This window comes from Anolis carolinensis, chromosome 2 (genome assembly GCF_035594765.1).
Source record: "Anolis carolinensis isolate JA03-04 chromosome 2, rAnoCar3.1.pri, whole genome shotgun sequence".
NCBI lineage: Eukaryota > Metazoa > Chordata > Lepidosauria > Squamata > Dactyloidae > Anolis > Anolis carolinensis.
Window position 1 is genome coordinate 154,626,889 of NC_085842.1, and position 22,648 is coordinate 154,649,536.

Below are 22,648 nucleotides of genomic sequence, written 5' to 3' on the forward strand. Positions count from 1 at the left end.
AGAGGTGTTAAATATGGATTAAGATAATTTCTTCCCAATCATGCCTGGTGTTTGCTCAGAAGGGTCTCAAGTAAAACACTGTGTGATCAAGTAGACTACTAAGGTTAGAGCACCTGGCAGAATAAGCCAAAGTAGTATACACTATGTTCCATGTCTAATGATGTACTTCATAGGGAAAAATATTCTGATTAAGGAAGAAACGTATTGTAATTGATGCAACAAATAACAGATGGATCCAGAGAAAGACTATACTTTCCTGTTTTATTTGTAATGAAAAATTAACTTTAATTTTAATAATGACTCTTGAGAAAACAACATTACTCAAGATATAGAATATTGTCATTTTTTTCTTTTTTTTCTTCTGCAGTTAGAATTACAGTTGCTGCCATAATCAGAGCTTAAAGGCCCCATATTTTACTAAATGGAGATAAAGAAAATTGCCCAACTGAGAACTTACAGAAATTATGAGCAAAGTAAAAAAAGCCTAAAGGCATTATATGATCTTCTCACAAGTTACAAATATTTTTTACCAAGACATGCAATACAAATTTTAAAGATTGATTACATTATGAAACAGGCTCGGTGAAAGTTCTCGGCCTATATACAGTCAGTCCCAAATTACAAACAAGATAATTTATGTAGACTTGTTTTTAAGTTGAATTTGTATGTGAGTCAGAACAGGTACAGTTTTAAAGTGTAACTCCAGCTTTGAATAGCATAGGGAAGGGTTAACACCCTTGTTTATTTTGTTCCCCTGTTTAGAGGATTCACTTTCTGTCCCTGTGATCATTGGATTTTGAAAAATTTGTAAGTTGGATGTTTGTAACTCAAGGACTGCCTATACTTGATCCTTGTCTTGATTTTCCCATATAAAACAAGTCACAATTAAATCATTAATTAATATAAGTAAAGTGCAAGCAAAGAACACATCTTTGAATAGTGATTTTGGCAAGATTAGCTGCTTTTTTCAGTATGTGTTATTTTTTTCACATTTGCTGCAAAGTTTTTTTTTTATTTGAAACTGCAAAAGACAGGAGAAAGAGGCTTAAATCTGAGTATTTTCATAAAGAGAAATACATTCCCTCAAGAAAAACTTAACATGAACATCAAAAACAATATTGTCAACAGTTCAAAAATACAGCTTTTGATTAATTTATGCTGCAATATAGACATATATATTAAGACGTAAAATTTATTTACTTGTAGATCACTCTTAAGCACACTTAGCTGGAGTAATTCAGCATTAATGAACCTAAATAATATTATTACATGGGTTTCAGAATGGTTATATTCAAACAATCTCTCTGAATTAATTTCTGTCAATAGATTTTCATTTGTGTTTCTGAGAATTCGTTTTCTAACTATACAATTGGCCTATGAAATTCTATAACTTTCAAAGAAGTATAACTTTAAATGAAATGAATAATTGAATTATCTATTAAACATAAATACTAATTAAAAAGAAATCTTGAGTAAGTGGTGAGTTATTTCTTGTCTTGATGATTTCAGGACCAGATTTCAAAATACTTCAGTGAAACGTGTGCGCTTGAAAAATGCCACCACCTTGCAAAAAAGATCACAACAGCTGTGGTCACAGATTGCTAGATCTGAGATTCCATTGAGATTCTGCTTAAAGTCCCTAAAGCACTTTCATATGGCAGCTCCTTAGTGTTGACTTGATGAGGAACCTTGGCCGATCTATCTGACATTTCAGAATGAATGATTAAAGTGTCAGCACTAAATGACCGCGCTCTGAGGCCTAATAATGCTGAAGATGTTCCAGGTTCTTTATCTGAGGTCCTTTCAAAACTTGTGTATTCTTGTTCCTTTCTATCAAGGTGCTTTGCACTACAAAAAGGAGCATAAACCTCTGTGGTTTCTTCAAACTGAAGACAATTAACTTTGTAGTATTTTTTCTTCAGCTGCAGAACATCATTGAATCTGTGGCCCCAAAGAATTTCTCGGGGCACATAAGAACTCCTGGACTGATGTGATGTCCCTGTTGAATCTCCAGTGTAAACAAAAGTCACCAGGATCTCAAAATTTTCTTTTGCCAGGGTTTTCCTATCCATTTCATACAGTGGACTGTCCTGGTTGATCTCATGTACTATGGTCACTGGAGTAGCAACAATGATCTGGTCATTTAACAGTTTTAAGTCTTTGTATTCCAATACCATTCTCCCCAGTCTGTCTTCCACATACCGCAAGAGCTGGGCTCTCACTGTGCCTTCCACCATATGGTTGGGCCGGAAATCACCAACACGCCACATCAGACAAAGCTTGCCATCTCTTAAGCCTACAGTGGCATAATAGCTGAAACGGATTGTCTGAGCTCGCTTCCGAGCAGTTGCCATTTTGGCCAAGGCAGCTCCAATGATGAATGTGTCGATGATGCAACCTAAGACTGATTGAAGGATAACCATCAGGATTGCTGCAGGGCATTCTTCAGTGACACAACGGGATCCATAGCCAATGGTTGTCTGGGTTTCAAGAGAAAATAAGAAAGCCCCTGTGAAACTATGGACTTTATCAACACAAGGAGTGACTTCTTCATCAGATGATAAGTCACCATGTTGGAGTGCAATCAACCAGAAGACCAAGCCGAAGAACAACCAGGAAAGAATGTAGGACAATGAGAAGATCACAAACATATGACGCCACTGAATGTCGACTAATGTGGTGAAAATATCTGTCACATAGCTCTCCCACTCCCCAAAGATGTGTTTGAAGTAGACATTGCAATTTCCATCTTTCTGAAGAAAACGCTTTTGCACTCTTTTCAGCCCCACTGAAGTTGTGTCTTGATAACTTTGTGCATGTCTAAGTTGATGTACTTCCATGACTATAAGTCGATTGCTATCACCCGATTCAGCCATGATTCTTAAGTCTGAATGTTGGCAATTAGTCACGTTTGAAAATACCAATAACCAGCTGGTTTCTTTCTCTCTTCATTTATAACCTAGGAAAGAAAGCAAAGAGAAAATATTTGAGATTTTGGATTTTATGCCAGGTTAGATTCTAAGGATATATTGTAATTAATAGCTATATTATATTAAGTGGGAAGAAGAGAAAGAAGGGAAATAACGTAGTATGTTTTCATCTTATATCATCAGTACCTTTATATAACACGAGAAATCACCTGGAAAATGCTGTTGCTTTTATAGGTTTTGCTTTTATAGGTTGATGAGCTCACTTTGAATAGACACAAAGAACATAGCTCAGTGGTTGCACACAAGTTCCAATTGGTTTTTAATATCTACCATAAAGTGTTCTGATATGAGGAGAATAAACCCCTGACAATCTTCTTGAACTTTCTACAAGGCATTTAACAAGCAAAAGTCGTTGTTCTGGACCATGAAGGGAAAATACACTGTGAACCCCACAGCAACTTAGCACTTGGAGATTCCTCGATACTTATCACATTAGTGAACAGTTTTTAAACATTCCTAAAAACCTTTCCCACATACCTAGAAAGACAGCTGAATGACAATGCACTTTTCCACATCATCACTGTATTTGGGCTTCAATTCTTGCAACAAAATATGACAATACCATACACACCACTCTTGTTGCTTAGTCTCCATGACTAGAGTTTTTTTACTAAAAAAAACAGAAACAAAATAGGAAACCACAATTGCTCAATTATTTTCTTTGCCATTTCCCTGTCTGAGAAGATAAACACACATCCTACCACTTCTGCAGATTTTGTCTGCTTTTTCCACACTTACCCAATTTTGCTTTTTATCTCATGTAAGTGACCCCCCCCCTTTTTCTCTCCATTTTTGCAGCCTGACAGAACGGAGTCCCACGGAGGCCATCCCATGATGCAAGGCCACTTCTGGTGGCCACCCATGGAAATCCATCTCACCAGAGTATGAAAATTGAGACTCCTGGTTGAAGAAAGAGGGGAAAAGTAGGGGAAGCAATAAGATGGGGAAAGGATGTAGGGTGGCTGACCATCCCTGAAGATGGACTTTGATAGGGTGAGTCCCCCCTCTTCAAAACACTTTACCCTGCTTTCTCCCACTTCCCTCCCACCTATGAGATAACATCTTTAGTGTTCTTTACCGTATGCTAAAGGAATATAGTTTGTTCTATCATTTCAGTGCATTCTGCTTCATGTGGAGATCCAACTGTTTCCAACTACTGCGATGAACATTTGGAAGATCAATTGGAAACAGCAGCCACTGATTTCATTTCAGTACCTCCCATACACCCAGTCTCACAAATAATAAAAATAAACATATGTATTCTTTTCAAGAGAATCCTTTTGCCTGCTCCTGATTGTCCAGCCTTGGGCAAGGCCCTGATTTGAGAATCTGAATCAAGAGTGGACAACTCCAGAAATTCAATTATTCATTGACATACTCAATATCATCCAATTGTCCTAGTTGGGTAAGAACAGTTCCAATTAACCCCCACTTTTGCAGATGTTTTCTCCCACCTCCTTCCACTTTTATCCTTTTATCTCCTCTGCTTACGTCACTTTTTGCAAATGAGCTTAAGATACAAAACTAGGGAGGCATTAGCTCAGTGGTTCTCAACCAATATGTCCTCAGATGTTTTGGCCTTCAACTCCCAGAAATCCTAACAGCTAGTAATCTGATTGGAATTTCTGGGAATTGTGGGCCAAAACATTTGGGGACCCACAAGTTGAGAACCACTACATTAGTTAGAAGCACTTTCACATTACTATGGTTAGTGTGCCAACTGATACCAACTGAATCCTCTTTGGGGAGCTAAAGTGGGGAATAATAATAATAATAATAATAATAATAATAATAATAATAATAATAATAATAAATAATGCCATTTGTGGAGCCAGTGGGATTCAACCCTTTTGTTACACTCTAGCACATACTATGCTGTCTCAATGTGCAAAAGTAGTTTATAGTCAAGTCAGCAGCGGGGAGAAGAGGCTGCCCAATTTTATCCATCCCTGAAAGCTTAAACAAAAGCAAATTGGTGCAGCTCCCCTAAGTTGCCTTTTCTTTCAAATTACAGTACTAAATGTGCCATCTTGACCACACTATAATGTAACTGGGCAAATGTGGGAGGGCATAATACCCCAGTACCTGCTATGGGCTGCAGAAAGCCTAAATTCGGAGAGTGACACAGAGAAAAAAATAGCAGAGAAATTATCACATCTATTCTGGAGATCTGGATTTGGGAAGGGTTGGATCTTCAGCCTACCTGCTCCTATCACCCAAAACATTGCTCTTGAGAGGCCCAAAGGAGTATGTTTGTATGTGCCTTCAAATCACTGTCGAATTATTGATAGCCCATTTATTTCATAGGGTTTTTTTAGGCAAGATATACACGGAGGTGGTTTTACTTTGAAATGTAGCTCACCTGCTGGCATTCATTAGCAGTCTCCCATTCAAGTACTAACTGGAGGTGACTCTGATTAATTTCCAAGATCAAATAGGATTTGGTGCCCGTAAAAGGCCATTTTTCATTGGTTTGTCCTGGAAGACATCACAGGCTGGGCTATTTTTTTTTAAAGTATTGGGATCCTTTTAAGCTTCCTGGCAGCATTTTACCTGTTTTCATTTACTGTGCCATGCATGCACACACCTTCTTGCCTATATAATTTTAGTCATGAAAATGCTAGGCCCATCCTCAAGCTATACATTGTGAAGGATTTGTCTAGCAAGGGACATCTTATATGGGATGTGTTTAAAAGAGCAAAAATTCCTCAGGCACACAAAGAATAATGTCAGCCATGCAAAAGACACTTTTCCAAAACACTTAAAAGCCTAGCATACTTTCCTTTTCTTTTTTGGGACGAGAATGAATGTGACATATGGTGTCGTATCCTCAGAATGTGGCCTTCATTAAAAAACACAACATTCATGCTTCCAAAAATACTTTTTGGAACAGAGTTATTGGAAATATTCATATGACTTACTGTGGCTTTAAAACCCCCTTGCCATTTCCATTCATTGCTCTCGCATGAACTGGAGTTTTTGAAAAATAAGCAGCAATTGGAAACTGTTGTAAGGTTTCAAGGAACTCTACAGCAACAGGTGTGAAAAGGAAGGAAACTACAACTGGAGGCCAATATTATTCCATTTAAAAGCATACTGGGGGATAGTATAATGGTTATTTTTGTTTTTTATTGACTAGATCAAACAACAGCTCATGCATAGGCTACAAATGCTATGCAGGTGTGAGTTATTGTTCAAGAGATGAATACTCTTAGAAGGCTAAGAACATTTGGGAAAAAGTATTTCTGATCAGCTTTCAAAAAATCCTGAAGTGACAAAATCCCAGGAAAGATGATGGACTATGACTGGAAATATACTCACCTGCTCATAGATGCATAAATGGTATAAAGTGCAGCCTAAATCTAAGTGCTAATTTCAACTGCTATAAAGTAGACCATCAGTGGGAACATGTAAAATCAACTTTGGGATTCTTTGTATTGTGTCAGAAGGGAGCAAGTCACTTCTGGTGTGAGAGAATTGGCAGTCTACAGAGACGTTACCCAAGGGATGCCCAGAAGTGTTACCATTCTGTGGGAGGCTTCTCTCATGTCCCCGCATGGGAAGCTAGAGCTGACAGACAGGAGCTCATACCCTCTCATGGATTCAAACTGCCGACCTTCAGATCTTCAGGTTAGCAGTTCAGCTGGCACCGCAGCTCCCATGGGATAAATTATTTAATTCATGACTATGGTAGTTGAGCCAAGCCACTGGCTTTAGATTCAAGGTCCTCCATAAATGAGTCATGGAGCTATGAATACCATGGCATGCCACCAAATGGGAATAGACTAAATTTTGTATATAGCACAAAATGTGTGTGTGTGTGTGTGTGTGTGTGTGTGAGAGAGAGAGAGAGAGAGAGAGAGAGAGAGAGAGAGAGACAGCATATGGATCCTATTTAGCTCCACAAGATAGTTGCAATGTGGTAGATTATGGTGGAAGCCAGAGAGCTTCCAATTGGTAAAATTGCCCATTTCTGGCATATACAGTCAGAGCCGGCCCTAGGTATTTTTCAAGTGTAGGCGAACAGAATTTTGGTCCCCCCCACAAACCAATCACTGAAAAATAAAAGCGTTGGATAAGCGAAAATGTTTGATAATAAGGAAGGATTAAGGAAAAGCCTATTAAACATCAAATTACATTAAGATTTTACAAATTAAGCACTAAAATATCATGTTTTACAACAAATCAACAGAAAAAGCAGTTCAATACCTTGCGGAGGCAGGCCACAGGAGACAAGGAGTTGCCTCGATGGCGCCCCCAACAAGATGGCGCCACAGGCAAATGCCTAGTTGGCCTGGTGGTTGAACCGCCTCTGTATACAGTATATCTTAAGAAGGATGTTGATGCAAGTGGATGGTGTTGCAAAAAAAGTTTTGTGCTGCTGCTTTTTAATTTGTGGGGAAAGGATACATTGCAGGTGGAAGTGAATGTGATGGGATAAATACATGCTATAAAATGTAGAAATAATCAATTGGTGGGAGTTCCACTTAAAATGTACCTGTTCTGACTTGCATGCAAATTTAACCTAAGAACAAGCATACAGAATCTTTTTTGTTTATAACCTGTGGATATGGCTGTATATGCATTCAGTTAATAAAATAAATAATTCTAGCCTTCAATTAGAGATCTTGGAAATAAAAGAATGATATACATAAGTCATTCATAGTGGTAAGCAATAATTCAAAATCGTCTTTCCAGTATCTAATGCTCTTGTGTTGTGTTAGGCCACAATTCCCATAACTCATTAGGTAGCACCGAAAACACTTGAAAATGTGTGCAGAGTGTAGCATATTTCATCAAAGCAGAAACTTCCTGAAAGTATGATTCTGCTTTTAAACAGTTAAAAATAGTCCCTATGATGTTGCCACAGTGTAAATAATTAGAGACAAAGCATCAAAATGACTGCGCGCATCACTCCACATTTGCTGGAGTTACAAGAGAAAGACTCCCATGAAAGTAGAAAAACACAAATAAAACACTTAAAAAAAACTGAGATATATTCTGAATCTCTAGGTCCTCCAGCTCTACTTTATAGTAAACTTCCAATAGAAGGGTTCTGGACGACCTATATGTGCCTAAAGAAGTGTTTCCTCTAGGAATCTCTAGGTCCTCTAGCATGATTCTGCTGGAAGTTGACCAGACAGTTCCACTGGAGGACCAAAAGATTCCTAGAGAAAACATATTAAATAAATCTATGAATAATGAAACACACAAAAGTGAAACTTGCAAATATGGAGGGCCAATGGTAATGTTGAACCCCTAGGCTGCAGAGACACCTCAAAACCACGCTGGAGCCCCAGACTATAAGCAAAGCAAGTTGTTTATTGAGGAATATATGTAAGCAATAGCAAATCAAAGTTCATGTTCAATGAAACAAAGTTGTAGTCCACCAGGTACAAGATACTTGAGAGTCTTGAAGCAAGGGTCCAAGAGAATCAAACACAGAATAAACTTCAACAAGGAATCAAAATTAGTCCAAGGAACAGGAACAAAACTGGAACAGATAACAGGACATTTGACTGGAACAAACTACAAAACTTCCAGGAACAATGACTGGATCATCCACAATTCACCAAGAACAAGAAGAAAGACTGGAACAAAACTCAAGATAGAAAGCTAAATGAACTTGGCATGAAACTCCACAGGAACATGGAAACAGGATTCTTTGAGTCCATGAACAGGAACCACACTCGATGAGCAAAGTTGCCGTCTCTGAAAATCTCTTTCAGAGGTAGCTCTTCTTAAAGCTGAAATCAAGGCCTCTTTCCGTGGGAAGTTTGTTCAAAACCTTTTTTTCATTAATAGTCTTTTGCTGCACCTCAGAAACTCCCTTTCTTGTCTCTGTTGATATATAGCTTTCTTTCTCTCAACCTCGTTAGCATTATCACCACTGAAATGCCCATCTGGCAGAAAAAAGTTTGACCTTGACTCTCCCAAGGAATTTGTTTCAAGCTGCCTGTTTGAAATCATTGTGTGCCTGTTCCCAGAATCCTCTGCAACCTCCTCTAACTCTGGCTGTCCAGAACCAGCAGACCCATCTGGCTGCAAGGAATGCTAGGCTCCAGCCCAGAGTCTACTCGCAAGTCAGGCACAGATATAATCACAGGCTGAACAGGCCCAACCCAAGCCTCACAAGGCTCACCTGACAGCCCAGGTGCAGGCTGGGCTGCAACAGGTAAAGTGCAAAGAAAGAGATTCCACAATCCACTGAAATAGATAGTTGATAGGCTCCCTCTTTCTGAAGGCCCTTGAACAAAGGTTGGGAGCCATTGTCATTTAGTGATTTGAGTTTTTGTTGTCCAAGTCCAGACCAGTAACCGGCGGGGGGGGGGGGGAGTGCTCAACCCCCCCCCCAATGTTTCAGGTTAAAAACACCTGGTTTACTCATGAATTTTAACTAATTAACCAATTCATGGGTAGACCAGGATTTTTAAAATCTCAAACATTTGGGGGGGGGGGGTGTAACCCTTAAACTTCCCCTCTGGTCACAGGCCTGTCCAAACCCATTGGGTGATCTTGGCCAGGTAGAGGAAGGATGATCCAGGGCACTTCCAAACAGCATCAAAATGCGGATTTTTTAAGTGGGGAAAAAAATTCCGGGACCTGACAGCAAGTCCACACACAGACCCGTCAGTCTCAGGAAATAATCTTCCACTGTCCTCACACCTTCTTTTGAAGCAGATCAAGATGGAGGGGGGTCGGAGGACATACAATGGAAGTTTTAAAATAAAATAAAATAAAATAAAATAAAACTCTCCAAGATATGCTGGATCTCATATGTCGTATCTCTTCATCAAACTATTAATTCAACTCTGTTTAATATTATAAGAAAGAAAGGAATAGTTGTAGAGAGCTCTAATTGCTTTCCAATTGTGTTTCCCTTTAGGCACCTGTGTGTCCGTGGCTCCATTTTTTGACATCTGAAACAGCTGTTTCAAGCTTTTGAAATGTGCACAGTCACTGGAGCAGTCTACACAGAAGGTTGGGAAGGACATCACATGTTTTGCATGACTGCAGGGATATACAGTCATGCGAAGGTGTGCATTTTGGGGACAGAATTGGGTTTTAAACATGTACCTTTCAGTTGTTGTTAACCTGATTCTGCCCTCACTTTTCCCAAACGTCATTTAGCCATCCCTTTACTGCCGGTTACTTCCAGGTTTTACCGCATGTGTAAAAGGGCCCCTAGAAATACTGCCTGCCAGGATGAAGAACTAATGTACATCACTCTCAGCCTCAGAGAAAGAGAATGGCAGCCCTCTTCTGAAAAATCTTGCCAAGGTCACCATTTGTTAAGTTCACCTTACAGTTGCCATAAAGTGGAAAAAATGCAAAGGCAAGAATGACAAAAAGAGAAACAAAATGGATGTTTATCTTTTGGGAGTATGTTTGTTGCATATTGCTACATGTTAGGTGGTAGTAGCAGATAGCTGTTGCAGTTCTTTCTAATGTTATGATTGCAAAAATAAGCCATGCTGGCTTGGTTGGGCCCATTACAGACCCCATTCCCAGGATATTTAATTCTATAGCAAGATTTGTTTGATACCCCAACTTCTCTAATTCTGATTTATGTACAGCTAAAGAGACTATATTAGACTGTCCCTCTCAGCCCTGTCATCAATATTTGGCAACAGCAAGTACATGATATACATTACCGGTTATATAGAAATTCCTACGCGCATTCCTACATTTCTCTAGGATCTGTCAAGAAATCAGTATCCATTCACATGAGCTGAGGCAAAAATGAATGCATACACAAGTTTACTCTAGGCAAGGGTCTACTTATAAAATATTATGAAAGCAACAATAAAAACTAATTTTCCAAAATAATGCTTATCTCAGAATCTGGGTTTCAAAAATAAAATATCCTGAGACCTTGCCTGAAATAGGGGGGTTTCTGTATACAGCCTTCAAAGCATGCAATTAATTCTATCCAAGCTTCAGACCAGTAGTCACAACACACTTTTCCATTACCAGTCTGTAAAACTCTAGAAAGAGTTTCAGGGCTTTGCTTTGGGGGTTTTATTTATTTATTTGTTTGTAAAAAGTAATTTCCTGGTGAAGTTGTGTAAACTTGGAAGGTTCTCTATTTAGAGTCTAAGAAATGAAAAGTGCTGGAACATTTTGAGATGTTTGTGAATTGAAACGTCTATTAGTCAGTCTATTCTCATTTCTTTTTGAGAAAAATCTTTGTTTAGCCAACAGAATCTTAAAAGAAGCTTATTCTCTGATTGATTCCATAAAATCTGAAGAATTCCAAAAAACACATCCACATTCCCTCTAGGTATTCTCTCTAGGAATTTCCTTTGTCCTCCCATGTGACTCTATGGTGCTATCTACACTAATCATTTATGTCGGGATGGGGAATGGCTAAAAACTCACATGAGTTGACCCGGATTAAACTAAGGAAAGCTGTTTAATATGCTGCTATATGACAAAGTTAAATAACTCAGGAGAAAAACAATATGAAGCTTGCATTAAGATTCTCCTGAGTTATGGCAGTCCAGATTCCCACAGCCAGTTCCTGAGTGGAACTGATTTCCCGTGTCCCAACAGCCATCCCGTACTTCTCAGGCTCAGGTGGCCCAGGGACATGGGATAGTTGTCCTCTCCTTCCCTGAATGTTATTGCCGGCTACGGCTGCAACAGAACAACCCACCGTACTTTGGGGGCTCCATCCTCCTCCTCCTGTTCCTGTGGCTCATAAAGGAGGATGGAAAGAGGAAAACTTTCCCTCTTCACTCCCCCACATCCTCCTTCATGAGTTACAAAACACAGAAGAAGGCAGGTCATAATGTCACAGCTGTAGCCAGCAGTAGTACAAGGGAAGAGAATTGAGCCAAGTTCAGCATGACTGTGCAGTATGGTTGCCTTACTCCTACTGAGCCAGTTCAGGGTATCCCATGCCACAAAGTGGGCCAGAACTGGTGTTTCGTATGCCAGTTTTGACCCACTTTATTTTGAAGTGCAGATAACATCTCACAGAAGCATAGCACAGAATCACCTGGTAGACCTAAACATTAATTCAGTTAACATATTTTGTTGGATGCATGTAAGTAAACCCACATGTGGATATGGGGTTACTCTAATAGTTGCAGTATTTTAAAAAGTAGGTCTTCATTTTCCTGTTTCTTAGAAAGAAGAAAGTTGTGATGCACCTGTATTATAGAATTAATGCAGTTTGATGACATTTTAACTGACATGGCCTAATGTTATTGAGCAATGGTTCCTAACCTTTGGTCCTACATGTGTTTTGGACTACATCCCACACAATTCCTAACAGCTGGTAAGCTGGCTGGGATTTCTGGGAGTTGAAATCCAAAATATCTGGAGGAAAGAGTAGGAAATACTGCTATAGAGTCATGGGAGCTGTAGGTTTGCAAGTTCTTTAGCCTCTTCTATCAAAAATACTGGTAGACATCTCCAAGGTCATGTGGCTGGCATGACTGCATGGAGCGCCATTACCTTCCCGCCGGAGCGGTACCTATTGATCTACTCACATTTGCATGTTTTTGAACTGATAGGTTGGCAGGAGCTGGAGCTAACAGCGGGCGCTCAAGCCACTCCCGGGATTTGAACCTGGGACTTTTAGGTCTGCAAGTTCAGCAGCTCAGCGCTTTAACACACTTTGCCACCGGGGCTCCTTTAGTGAGAGTACAACCCCATAAATAAAACAGGAACAAATTAGTTTGGGTTATTAGTTTGTCTCAGTTGCAACTAGTTCCCGGCTGCTGTACAAACTGGTCGCCTCACAATAGAAGACACATTACTCTGCAGCTATTTTATATTGTTGCTACAGACGGAGATCCTCATATCTAACAAAACTAGTACCACAGCTTCCTGTAAATGAAGAAATAACAACTTGGACTGCCTACCATTTATTCAGTAGAGAGACTGTGAATGGAAACAATCTGCCATTAATAGCACTGTCACCACTCAAAAGCATGGTGATTCTAACCATGTGGCCAGCCACAACCACATGATTGTTAAAAAAGAAAAAAGAAAGAAAGAAAGAAAGAAAAACATTTCAACACTGCTTTTTTCTTTTTTGCAATAACCCTTGCTTCAGATACCACTGGCGCCTGCATACAACTTTGATCCTCATGCTAAGGATTTTTGCTGGATGGCTCCAAATTCTGCTGTTATATGTATGAGAGAAATTCGTGCCTCTATCTACACAGATTTGTACACACTGATTTCAAAAATATCAAAGCTTGTGGCATGATTCTGATTACAAGGCCTTTTTTAAAAAACTAAGTGCTCTTCCAGACAGGGTCAAAATGCAGGACCTGTCACGCTTTTACCTGAGGTGTCTAAATGGTACCTTAGGTAAAAGCAAATTAATGCAGAGAAAATTGAGTTTTCCCAGTTTGCTTCACCTTAATTTAACACCTGGAAAGATCTGAACATCAATCCCCACAGCCATCCAGACCTCATTGCCCACAGCCATCCCAGAAAGCCCAGAGCTTGGGATGGGAGTGGGAACAGAAACCTGGAAGCAGATTATTTTAGCCCTCTTCCTCCTGGATTTCTGCCATGTCTGGAAGGGATCTATGTTCTAAGTTTTGCACCACTTTCAGAAACTGTAGGAGAATGGCACCTTTCCCAACTTGATGGTGTCTTATTTGAAATAGGGTGGATTGAACTCTCCATCTATCAGTGATCCAATCACCAATGCCACCCAGTTCCTTTCAGTATCATTCAAAAACCGGAATATTTACTATTTTCATTGGTGATGCACACAGAGCATTCAAAGAGCATTAAACTTTTACCCAAAGGCGAACCAAACCTAGATCTTGTTCAAAAAGGATAGAAAAGTTCTGTATGTCTTAGGCTGACTCTACACTGCAGAATTAATGCAGTTTTGACAGCATTTTAACTGCTATGGCTCAGTGCTATGAAATCCTGGGATTTGCACCAATATAGTAGAAAAGGATAAAGACCTTGTAAAGCTACAACTCCCATGATTCCATAGAATTGAGCCATAGCAGTTAAATGGTGTCAACCTGCATTAATACTATGCTGTAGATGTATCGCTGGATGCCTAGTACTCTGTACAGGCAATGTATTCTTGTTATGTGATTTCAGCATCTGCAAGAACTGCAGGCTTGGGGACCTGGCATATTAAGTTTTCTAGAAGGCCGAATCATACACAGAGAAGTGGAAGGTAAAATCAGAGGTTTATTCTCAATTGTCAGAGAGGATGTCAGCAGAGAAAGCACTCCAAAATACTGACATACTGCAATTATGAACACAGTGCATATTTTACATTTTAAAGCTGTTCAAGATGCCTGTACTAGCTCATGATCGGTCCAGAAAGTGTTCTCCCTAGTTGGCCGGGGATTTCCTCTGACATCATCACTGGTTGATCTTTGCTGTGGCAGGGAACTCAAAAAAACTGTTTTTGGGTTATTTTGAAATGTCTGTTTATCTATCCACCCAGAAGAGGAGCTCAGTGGAGAAGGTGTGGTGTGTCTGGTGTTGGATGAGTCCCCATATCTTCAGCTCTGGTATGAAGAATGGTGTTAGGCTTGATAAGCAATAGTGTGCTTCAGGTGTTGAGCAAATCAATTGGTCTCTCTATTGGGTTCAGATACAGAGACCTGGGAAAGGGAGTGTTCCCAGGCTTGCCCAGATGATATCAGGTAAAACAGACAAAGAAGACCTAAAGGTTTGGATGCAAATTAATTGTGTGTCTCCCTCCCATTCTTCCCAGTTCATTGTGTGAGGATTAGGATAATTTCCTCTGGGTGAAGGCGAGGTGAAGTACCAATCTGGAGAAATTCAAGGTAATTTGATAGAAAAGCTACTGTAGGGCAATCAGAAATAACTATTTGGCAATGGCTAGCTATATTTCCTAATGGAGTCATGTCTCATAACTCATATTTTTGGGGTCTAATTTTCTATAACATTCTGCCATGACACCAAATGGAAGATTTTCTCCTTGTAAGCATAATAACGAATTTTCAAATCTTTTATGCAAGTTAATGCCAGTGTTTGCAACTTGTTTACAGAGAAGGAAACCTTGTACAATTAGTGATTGTCTCTAGCAGTCTTCTACCTCATAATGTCCATAGTATGTAGCAACTGCTGTTGTTGTTGTTGTTGTTTTTGTTGTTGTTGTTAGTATTATTATTATTATTTATCTTTATTTGTACCCCACCTTTCTCCCTGTGGAGAGTCAAGGCAATTCAAACAACAGGTCAGCAATCTGCAGAAGTGGGTTAGGAAATGAAAATTTCTTTTCAGTTTGGAAGTTCATTTTAAAAGTAATTATCAAAGTAAAACGCAATACACTTGACCCTTTATATCTACAGATTCTGCATCTACAAATTCAACCACTGAATTTTTTTTAAAAAAAAAATGAAAAACAAACCTTGACTTTGCCATTTTATCTGTGATTTTTTAGTATCTATATAGAACCCTGGAATCAAACTCCAATGGAAACTAGGGGGACACAACAATGTAAAGTTGGAAATATATTTGCTTTGATTGGACTGAAATCTGTGTTTGGTGGGGCAAAATACTATCCAGATCACTGTCTCAATAAAGAGAGCTGCCTTAATATGCCAATATAAAAGTGTTTATTAAACATTTGGAAGACAGACATAAATAGCACAGAGCAGGAGCCTGTTATGCAGACTTCAATGTCATGCAATTGTGCTGTCATACAACTGAAACAGCTAACAGTGACATTTCATTCATCTAACTGAAACCAGATCCTATAATAAAAAGGAGAGGAGGTTCTTAGCCATTCAGAGTTGACAGCAGGACAGAAAACTAAAGCTAACTCCTTCAAGCACAGACTCACGGTTTCCAAAGTTCAAAGGGACAATTCTTCTCACCTGATTTCAACTCCTGATTTGAGAAAGAACACAAACCTTTAGTTACTTCTTCCTCTTTAAGAGGAGATAGTGTGAATAAGAGGGAGTAAAACCATTTAGACATATGACCTCTTCACATGAGACATTTTTGTCCCATTTTGCTGATTTTATGTGCTGCAAGGATGGGGCCTGCCCTGTGCCATCACATGACTCATGGCAGCTCCTGCCCACATTCCTCCCAAAATGGTGGAGAAGTGCAGAAAAGTGCTTTCTCCTCCACTACTTGGAAAGTGTCGTTTGGGTAGCTCCAATGCAGCTACTCGCATTTCCTCCTCTTTTTGCCATGTGATGGCAGAAAGGGTGGTGGGCAACATGCACTGCCACAGTTGGCTAAGTACGAGGGCTATCCAGAAAATAGGTTACATTTTGGATTTTAAAAAGGGCCAAGTATAGGATAAATCATTTACCATATGCAGCTGAAAGACACATCCCAAAACTACAATCTCATGTAATCCCCATTTAAATGTAGCCACGTTTTTTATAGATAAATGAGTTTGAATAGTACTGCACCAGTAAATTTGCCGCCTCTCTCCTCCGTTTCCAACAATGGGGGCATGGCTGGCAGTGCAGATGCATTAGATCTCCGTGCTAAAAAGTGTCATTACTACACCTTGATTCCCATTCTTCTTCCAAGCAACAGCAGATTTTTTAAATTCAGCATTAACCATTTTCTTCCTCTTTACTCCAACCTGACTCTCATCTATGTGTGAGCCTTATTTTTGGAAAAAGACATGTTCCCAGCTTATAAAATTCCTTATACACATTAAAATATCTAAACAATTGTTATCTACATCATCAAGATCATCCTGCATGGTAAATATAAGGTTGCTAGGTCAGGACTAGTCCTGGGCCCCAGAATTCAGGGAAAACCTGATGAACTAAGGATGAGACACACACCTCTTGTAATATCCTGATGATGTCATTAAGCACAGTGTCTTCAGCATTAAACACAACAGCGTGGCATATGTCTCTCAGATTAAAAAATACTAAGGGCTTTATAACACAGGCATATATCCCAACTCTGACTCCCTTTTCATACTGATTTCTACAAGTCATATCACAAGTCGTATCTTTTTAAAGATGTTTTTTAAAGATGTTTTTAAGATGTTTTTAAATTGTTGATTTTAGCCGGTTCTTGTAAGCCGCCCCGAGCCCTAGGGGAGTGGCGGCATATAAGTTTGAAAAATAAATAAATAAATAAATAAATAAATAAATGATGCATTTTGTAGTTAATCCATAGGCACTCATGGGCAAAGGATCTGCTGACAATACCTTTTGTGAAACAGGAAGCTCTTAACTTCACTTGTCCTTTATTTCTCTGCACATATCAGAGGTGTAGTTTTTGAAGTGCGATAGTACATATGTCTGCAAGTCATCTGAAACTCACCCTCTGTTAATAGATTGTGGGGTTTGTATTGCCAGAAGTGCTTTAATAAGAACATTGGATTTCTCATTGAAAAGAATGGCTTAATAGATCGTGGGGAATGCATTGTTATAAGCGGTTTAACAAATCATGGAGTTTCCCATTGAAAAAGCAACAGATTGTTGGGTTTCCCACTGAAAGAAGTGGTTTAACAGATTGTAGGGTTTACATTGCCAGAAGTGGTTTAACAGATTGTAAGGTTTGCATTGCCAGAAGTGACTTAACAGATTGTGGGGTTTGCATTGCCAACAGTGAATTAAATGGGTAGGTGTGTTGGAACATCTGACAGATTAGGAGGAATCATCCACCCACTATGTGATAAGCCAAAAAATGCATTATTTTATTTGATGCAGAAAGAAGAGATCCAATGTGATCAAGTGGTTATGCATACAGGATATATCCAGTCCTCATCTAGCCTTCTTAAACCATGGGTTGCCTACTTATAAGACATTTTCTGTGATGTGTGTAATAAGGTCCTTAATCTAAGTAAGGAGAAGTATACATCCAGACTCATACATATCAATCCACATCTCCTTTTTTTTTTTAAGGCCACGCTCTTACATCAAATACCCCCTGCTTGCCCTAAGAATTTGAGAAAATGTCTAGGTCTTCATAGCTGGGAATGTTATGATGTGAACATGTATGTTCAAGAGACAGGCAGAGACAGACATAGAAACAATTTGATCCAGGTAACTTTTCTGCTGCTTGCATATCCATTTCAAATGTTCATCATTTCTTCTACAAGCATTCTCTATAGACAGATATTTCCTCCCATCAATGATTGCAGTTTGCACTACCCCAAATCAGTGTATGTATAGAACACTATTGCAAGCATTATCTGTCATGAAAAATGAGAGCATTCAGTTACATAACCCTCGGTCAGCATGTTATTTTCCCTTTATGAAACCATGAGAAGTCTTGGGGGGAGGGGGTGTTATGTCATGTTGTTTTGCTTTGTTTTGCAGACATACTGTCTTTGCCACTGTATACAACGAAATCCAGATTTCTAACAAAATTTTAGGGAATATGCATATTCAGATTTGTTCCACTTCCCAGAAGCCTTGCTTCAGTTTGGCAGCTCTCAGACCTTTCCTAATCAGCCTCATTCAGTTCAGAATCTGTCTAAATCTAATCACATATCTGTTTCTGGCTGCCTGAGTCCATTCTGAGTTTTGGAAGAGTTGAACTATTTCACTCTCTGAGCCAAAACATTTTGAAGAAACACCCATCTCTAGTTCTTAGTCAATTAATTCACATGCGATTCAATTTGCAAGTTTGAGATTTGGAGGGTTTTTTTTTTCTTTCAAATTTCTACTCCCAAGGAGCTTATGTTCCAGCTTCTGAAAAATAGAGAACTCAAATCCTCACTCCCAGATCTTGCTGGCAGAGCACAACAGAGGCTCTAAATAAGACATGATGTAATCCAATAATACATTCAACAATAGGTGTAAAAGGCGGTTCACTAACAATGGCAGGATCAGGTTAGACTACTTTCTGGCAACACAACCCAAACTCTCTACTATTTTTAATTAACAGAATGGGTTTATTTTTCCACTGCACACAACAATGCTTAGCTACCAACAGTATGTGGGAATAACTACTGGTGGGCATTGGTTTTGTAACAGGATTGTATAACATAAGTTAGAAAATGCAAACTTGGTAGATTTATACATAACATGCATATAATGTGCCCACCACACAGCTGTTCAGGGTAGAAATATAAGTCATCATCACAACAAAATGTCTCCTTAGTAAGGGTGCTTCAGGTCAATACTCCAGCCGGTCTTGTGATGCCTCTTTGAGCTAACAGATTTAGAAAAGGTATAAAAAAGCTATAAGAAAATATATTGTATATGCATTCTGAAATTATGCTAAATAGTTCCAAAAATAATGTTTTAGCCCAAGTATGGATATGTGTGTGGTATCAGAAAGGATTTTGGTAAGAAATGTATGAAATGAAGGCATCTTAATCAGAACAGCACAAAAGTTTAGGTGTTTTTTTGCTCTATGTTGGCAACATCTAGGACGCCTAATTTTTTGCATAGGGAGATCCATAGTTGAAGCAGTACTACAGCAAAAGCCCTTTTCTGTGCATGCACCAGCTTAACTTCATGAGGTGTTGGGAAACTCAACAAGGTCTCCTCTGAAGATCTCAAATTTCTGGCAGGCTCATATGGGAGGAAGCAGTTTTTCCAATATCATAGCTAAGTTGTTTAAAGCTTTGAGATCAACACCAACATCTTCAACTGAGCTCAGAAGCAAACTGGAAACTAGTTTCCCAATGATAACTCTTTCAGGAATGAATTTCCCATCCTAGAGGTAGATTAGGAGCCTTTGGTGCTGCAGCGGATCAGTTGTACTTCCTGACTGTAAGGTCAGCGGTTCAACTCTGGAAAGTGAAGTGAGCTCCCATTGTTAGCCCCAGCTTCTGCCAACCTAGCAATTCAAAAACATGCAAATGTGAGTAGATCAATAGGTACTGTTCTGGTGGGAAGGTAACAGTACTCCATACACTCATGATGGCCACATAATCTTGGAGGTGTCTATGAACAACGCCGACTCTTCCGCTTAGAAATGGAGATGAGCACCAACCCCCAGAGTTGGACACAACTAGACTTAATGTCAGGGGGAAACTTTTACCTTTATCAATCTAGTGATAGATTTCAGCTGTGTTCTTAACTATGAGTCAGTTGTAAGTCAGATATTTGCAACTCAGGACTGTCTGTACATCATTTACACCACTACTTTTGCCACGGGATCCTGTTTGTGTGTTCAAAGGTGTATTTTTGCTTCAGATCAAGCAAAAGTGGCTCAGGGTTGTTGTATGTTTTCTGGGTTGTATGGCCATGTTCCAGAAGTATTCTCCCCTGATGTTTCACCCACATCTGTGGCAGGCATCCTCAGAGGTTGTGAGGTATGGAGAAACTAAGCAAGGAAGGTTTATATATCTGTGGAAGTTCTGGGTGGGGGGAAGAACTCTTGTCTGTTGGAGGCCAGTGTGAATGTTGTAATTAAACACCTTTGTTAGCATTAAATTGCCTTCCCAGCCTCTCATCCTGGCCTGGGGGAATCCTTTGTTCAGAGTCATTAGCATCCTCTGAGGATGCCTGCCAGAGATGTCAGCGAAATGTCAGGAGAGAATAATTCTGGAACATGGCCATACAGCCCAGAAAACATACAACAATCCTGTGATCCCGGCCATGAAAGCCTTCGACAACACAAAAGTGGCTCACTTTTGATCCATTGGGGTACCACTAAATGAGCATGACTTTGTCTATAATAGTAGTCAGAGATTTTCCCAGAGCTTCAGATTCAGTTTAAGAGTTGTTAACTTATGTTTGCATATACCCCCAATTGATACAAATTATAATAGCAAGGGTCTTTGGTTACAGTGCTTCTTGTTTTAAGAAGGATGGCCTAGATAACCTGTCAAAATAATTCCCAAACTTTTCACAGTTATTATAGCTGAAACTCTGGTTCACTGCAACCATTCTAAAATTATGCACACAATGTATCTGGGGGCATTTTTTCTGTATACATCATGTTTATACAAATTGTCCACACACACACAACATAATTTCTCTGAGACATGTAAAAGCATAGAATCCAAAGCTGGAATTAATGTGGAAGCTATTTTCCATGTCTTGCTACTAAAATGCCAATAGTCATAAGTTACATATTTTGGAAATTCCAGTGGCAGTAAGTCCATTAGAATTTTTTCCCTTCCTTCAATTTGCCCATTTTTCACTGTCAAAATTGTATGCATGGGGCCACAACTGAGAAATGTGTGTTTGTAGCTGCAGGCTATGCACATGTGAAATCTGCAAGCAGCGTGAGCTGGGTGGAGGAGAGAAACAAAGTATCACAGAAAGTGCTAAGGGATATTGTCCTTAATACCTTTCCTTAATACATTTTAATTCCTATTTTAGGAAATAGCAACATTAGCACAAAATAACTTCAGAGAAAAGAAATAACGAGGTATGTTTGTTATGCAAGCTACCCACAGTATTTACTGGAACCAGTTATGGAAAAATTAGTCAATAGAGATGTACTTGGAGCCTAGGAGCTGCAGTGTTCATCAGACTAAGAGACACAGTGTCACGTAACTGGAGGAGGGGATGAGTCCCTTTCTGGTATGTGGAGGGGAGCTGAGGTATTTGGACTGACAGAGTGAAATGAGTATCTCAGACCAACTGGCAGGCTGTAATCAGAGTCCAATGGAGGGATGCTGATAAGGGTAAGAAAGTGTCATATTACCACGGCCTTTTGTCCAATTGTGTTAGAAAGCAAATCGTATCATTTCTCAGATCCTATCACATGTTATGTCCTGCCTTTTCTCCCAAAATAAGCTGTTTTTAGATTTATTACACGAGCAAGTGCAGTTCCCACTCTATTCCCAAGAAGACAGGAGACACCTTTCTAACCCAGTCTCCATGGGATCTTCCTCCCAATCCCTCCACTCCCAAGGAGACAGGGGACATAGTTCTAATCCCATTTCCCAGGGGCCAGGCTGTGGCGCAGGCTGTTGAGCAGCTGCAATAAATCACTCTGACCATGATGTCATGAGTTCGAGGCCAGCCCGTGGAGGGGTGAGCACCCGTCAATTAAAAATAAAAAATAGCCCCTGCTCATTGCTGACCTAGCAACCCGAAAGATAGTTGCATCTATCAAGTAGGAAATAAGGTACCATTTATAAAAGTGGGGAGGCAGATTTAACTAATTTACGACCTGGAATGAGGAAGTGCCGTCAGTGTGGATGATGAAGCAGCTGCTCCCCCCTGTGGCCAGAATCGAACATCCCCTCAGGAGAAGGTCAAATTGCCTCTGCGTCTGTCTATCTCAGTCTCTGTTTGATGTGTCTATGGGCATTGATTGTTTGCCCTATGTGTGTATAATGTGATCCGCCCTGAGTCCCCTTCGGGGTGAGAAGGGCGGAATATAAATACTGTAAATAAATACATTTCTCTCCATGGGCTCTTCTGCTCTGCCTCTGAATTGGTTTTTTATGGATTGCTAACTCAAGTTTTAAAAAAAGGAGATAGAAGGCAGAAAAAACACAATCTTGAAAGATTAGAAACCATTCTTCTTCTTCTTCTTCTTCTTCTTCTTCTTCTTCTTCTTCTTCTGTTTATTTATAACCCGCTTTTTCTCTCCACAAGGAGACTTAAAGCATCTTAATAAGTGAAAGCAAAGTAGCAATCTCCTGAAGTTGGGCAATTTTGACTGAATACGTTTAATTAAAAAAAATACTGTGTAAGGATCAGACAAGTTACAGGGACATCGCTGCTTTGTATGAGACCATCCATAGGAACGCCCCTTCACCAATGCCACTGAAACAATTCAACGTGGAC

The 22,648-nt window shown here is 39.5% G+C and overlaps 1 protein-coding gene across 3 annotated transcripts in view; it reads right to left on the reverse strand.

Annotated features, from left to right (window-relative positions):
- Positions 1 to 242: 242 nt before the first annotated feature.
- The window catches only part of kcnj16 (potassium inwardly rectifying channel subfamily J member 16), a 67,983-nt gene continuing 45,577 nt past the window's right edge, over positions 243 to 22,648 (reverse strand). For all 3 annotated transcript variants that reach the window (XM_062970865.1, XM_062970866.1, XM_003224671.3), the window contains exon 2: positions 243 to 2,959. In XM_062970865.1, coding sequence (XP_062826935.1) covers positions 1,602 to 2,876 — 1,275 coding nt within the window. In that variant the 5' untranslated portion in view covers positions 2,877 to 2,959 and the 3' untranslated portion in view covers positions 243 to 1,601. The remainder of the gene's footprint in view (positions 2,960 to 22,648) is intronic.